This window comes from Miscanthus floridulus, chromosome 1 (assembly GCF_019320115.1).
Source record: "Miscanthus floridulus cultivar M001 chromosome 1, ASM1932011v1, whole genome shotgun sequence".
Taxonomy (NCBI): Eukaryota; Viridiplantae; Streptophyta; class Magnoliopsida; order Poales; family Poaceae; genus Miscanthus; species Miscanthus floridulus.
This window is the reverse complement of record NC_089580.1, coordinates 133,537,798-133,541,777: the sequence shown is the minus strand read 5'-3', so window position 1 is coordinate 133,541,777 and position 3,980 is coordinate 133,537,798. Positions and strand designations below refer to the sequence as shown.

The window sequence follows — 3,980 nt, the reverse complement described above, 5'->3', positions numbered from 1 at the left end:
TCACAAAGCACTGTGCATCTTTCCTCCGCTACAGTATTTTTCTCTCACAACAATTCAGCTGGAACAATGTTTTGGCTTCTTTTTTTAGACAAGCGTACGGGACAAGTATGTACATTAGCATCCAAATGTCGTTATTGCTGCGATCGCCAAAGCGCCCTGCATGGAAGCCCCGGTGATGAATGGGTTTAGGCTGCGTTTAGTTTCCAAAAACTTTCTTAAAAAGTGCTACAATAGCGATACGTCCATGGAGCATTAAATGTAGACGAAAAAATTAATTGCACAGTTTGGTTGAAAATCGCGAGACGAACGTTTTGAGCCTAATTAGTCCATGATTGAATACTAATTGCCAAATAAAAACGAAAGTGCTACAGTATCCAAATTTCTAAATTTCGCGAACTAAACATAGCCTTAATTGGATTGTACTCCAGCTTACAGGTCGATGAGATTGAGCCAGAACCATCCAGGTGGCAAGTACCAAGCACACAGCTTGTCTGGATAACATACCAAGAAGCACTGTAGTAAAAATTAAAAATTAAGCCCCCTCCTGTCCTTAGGTAGCTCCGGAGGAACGATATTTACCATGCAGATGCAGCAGGCACGCAGATAAGATTTACACATACGTTTACAGCTAATTCACTCGCAACCAAGAGGTAGAGGCAAGATTACAGCTCTTTGCCATGTGTCGGGCACCAATTATTAGGACAGAGAGCATCTGAGAGTGATCAGAGAAGAGGAGGGGGGAAAAACCAAATACGATGCGAAGTTTGCTTGTAATAATAATAATAAACCCCGCACCAGAAGAGAAGGGCGGAGGGAGTGCGTTGCGTCGCAATCAGCGGGCATTTGGGGGCGAGCACGAATCCGCGGCCACCGCAAGGGTCCACGGCACGCTGAGTCAGACGCACCGGGGCTGGCCCGACACGCGAATCCACGCACCTCGTCCGTCCGCACCCCCGGCGCGGTCCCATCCCACGGAAAAAGCAGCAGGCCCATCATCCATCGTGGGGTGGGGCACGGCAGAAGCGGCAAACCGCGCGCCCACCACGCGCCGAGCGGACGAGGCGAACGCGTGGAGTGGAACCGATCCGCACCACCCCCGGGCCAGGCCAGCCAGGAGGATGCGATCCGACGGCCCGCGTGTGCCCGACCGGCCGCGGAGACACGGAGCCGCCCCCGCCCGCGCACCCCAGGACTTTGGAACTTGCTCGCATCGCAGGTCGCCTCACCTCCCCGGTCACCGCACCACCATCTGGCGGGCCCGGGGCCCCTCTCTCTCTCTCTCTCTGACCCTGGTCCAACACTCTGGTTACCTAACCAACCATGGTTGCTCGTTCGTTCTCCAGCTACGCCGTGCCTGCCTATATATCTCCGTGCCTGCCTATATATCTCCTTCCCCGGCAGCGAACCAGCCGTTCTCTTCGTTCCGGTTTCGCAGTGGCAGCGGAGAGAGAGAGTAGCCCAGTACTCCTAGCTAGAGCTAGGACATACTACAGCGGCGAGTGTATGAGCTTGGTAGTGCCAAGAGATCGAGCAGCAGGAGGAGCCGGCGGGACGGTAGTAGGAGTATGAGCTGCAACGGGTGCCGGGTGCTACGCAAGGGCTGCAGCGAGGCCTGCGTGCTGCGCCCCTGCCTCCAGTGGATCGACGCCGCCGACGCGCAGGGCCACGCCACCGTCTTCGTCGCCAAGTTCTTCGGCCGCGCGGGCCTCCTCTCCTTCATCTCCGCCGTCTCGGACGCGCAGAGGCCAGGTATGCGTACATACATGCTTCCGTTCCCGCCGTCGTCCTGGCTTGCCCCCACGCATACATGAAGCATCGATCATCAGCAGCTACCTAGCTGCTTATCAGTCTCTTGTTGATGGAACCTCGCATGCGCAGCCTTGTTCCAGTCGCTGCTGTACGAGGCGGCGGGGCGGACCATCAACCCGGTGCACGGCGCGGTGGGGCTGCTGGGCACGGGGAACTGGCACCTCTGCCAGGCCGCCGTCGACACCGTGCTACGGGGCGGCGCCATCGGCCCGCTGCCGGAGCTCGGCATCACCGGGAGCGCCGGCGACCTCTACGTCCCCCCTGCCGGCGGCTGGTCCACTTTCTCCACGGCGAAGCGGGTGCGGAAGGCCGCTGCCGCCGGGGGTACTACTGGGGCGCAGGCGCCCGCGGAGGCGGCGGCGTCGTGCGACCTAGGGCTGTGCCTACTCAGCCCCGGGTCCCCGCCGGCGGCGGGGGACAGGAGGGCTCCGCTCCTGCGGCCGGGCACGCCGTCCATCAGCTCGGACGACGACTCAGTCACCACCGGCGGCGACAGGGAGCCGGTGCTGCTCAACCTTTTTGCCTGATCGAGGCCGCGAGCCGATCGACGTACGTGTGATGTCGCCAGGACGGCGGTTTCTTGACCACCGTGTGATGTTTGTCTGTCAGGACGATCGATCTATCCCGGCGGCCAAGTGTTCTCTCCTGCCGTCGCCAGCGACGGCAACGGCAAGCCATTTTTTTCTTCGTTTTTCTGGCTGCGGCCTGTTCGATTTGATACTTTTTCAGTCAACTACTAGTTTTTATTTTTTTCTCGCAGTAAATTAGCCAACGGAACTTATTTAGATTTTTGTTATGTACTTCTAGCAGTAGTAGAAAAGAAACTACTAGTAGCAGCCGGCCTGGAAGCCCCGTTTGCGTGTGGGCGAGATGAGAGCGCCGGTGGCCACCCCCCACGCCAGTAACTATTTTTTCCCTGTTTTTTTCTCTCCTTCATTGAACAACTATATAAATAAACATAGTGCTACTAAAGTAAAGTGAGCTCCATTTTTCGTGCTCTCCATCTCATTTGAGCTCTCCTTTTTTTTTTTTGTGATTCATCTCATCTGAGCTTCGGTGGGGGTGGATCGACTGTGCACGTATACCACCTGTTCGTTTAGTTCACGTGGCTTATAAATCGACTGATTTTTTGTTGTCGTAAAAAAAACACTGTATTACAGTGAATAAGGGCGTGTTTAGTTCCGAAAATTTTTGGCTTTTGGCTACTGTAGCACTTTCGTTTGTATTTGGCAAAAATTATCCAATTATAGACTATTTAGGCTTAAAAGATTCGTCTCACGATTTCTCGACTAACTGTGTAATTAGTTTTTTTTTTCGTCTACATTTAGTACTCCATGCATGTGCCGCAAGATTCGATGTGACAGTTACTATGCAAAAATTTTTGGCTTTTGGGTGGAACTAAACGGGGCCTAAGCCCGGCTGATAACATCAAGCGAACAGGGCGTAGTGGGTTCAGCGCCTGCGTGTGTGTGGTTTAGGTTTACTGTAGTGATCGACATGATAATTGGTGATGACCTTACAACGTTAGGCCACCGTCACGTCAAATGGACAGAGTGACTTACTACACCCCACGAGCGTCAGGGCATTAGTGGCGGTTCCGTACAAATAAAGTGATTCACCCTTAGAAAATATGAGACTACTATTTATATAATGTAAGCTATTGCTATTTATGATTTATAAAGAAACTTTTTTTTATTGTACCTCACCATTTTTTTTCCTTTTTTTATATGGACCACCATTCTCTTTTTTTTAGCATATTTAGCTTCTCCACTATGATAAGCGTAGAGTATTTTCTTTTTATCCGATGCTACATGAGACTTGAACTACTAGTAGTAAAAAAGTGGCGTTGAGGAAGCTCCTGCATGTCTGTGCAGCGCAGCAGATGATGGTGATCGGTGACGACGGACTGATCGACCCAACCGTGTCCTCTCGATGCGTTTGCGCCGAGGCAAAAGGGAAAAAGGGTCTTGGAGCGAGCACGGTGCCCCGAGTCTCGCGGGTACGGAGTTGACGAGGGATCAACGCGGTCGCGGCAGGGCGCGCCTCGTCCGCCGCGCGCTCCATTGGTGCTTTCCCGCCGCTGCCGTGCGCCCGTGCCCTGACGAGGACAGAGAGACGTACGACGGGCAGTGGCCGACACGCATGGATGCTCCAAAGTCCATCGGGGTTTT

General features: G+C 53.7%; 1 protein-coding gene across 2 annotated transcripts; it reads left to right on the top strand.

Annotated features, from left to right (window-relative positions):
- Nucleotides 1-1,396: 1,396 nt before the first annotated feature.
- Nucleotides 1,397-2,812, top strand: LOC136541755 (LOB domain-containing protein 37-like). Of its 2 annotated transcripts, XR_010780460.1 has the most exons (3): nucleotides 1,397-1,749; nucleotides 1,879-2,478; nucleotides 2,620-2,812. XR_010780460.1 is itself a non-coding variant. In XM_066533835.1 (2 exons), exons 1-2 carry the CDS (start codon nucleotides 1,566-1,568, stop codon nucleotides 2,334-2,336), a joined length of 642 nt encoding a protein of 213 aa, XP_066389932.1. In that variant the 5' UTR covers nucleotides 1,397-1,565; the 3' UTR covers nucleotides 2,337-2,812. The 2 variants fall into 2 exon arrangements, 1 of the variants encoding a protein (XP_066389932.1); XM_066533835.1 differs by having other exon boundaries at nucleotides 1,879-2,812.
- The last annotated feature ends 1,168 nt before the right edge of the window (nucleotides 2,813-3,980 follow it).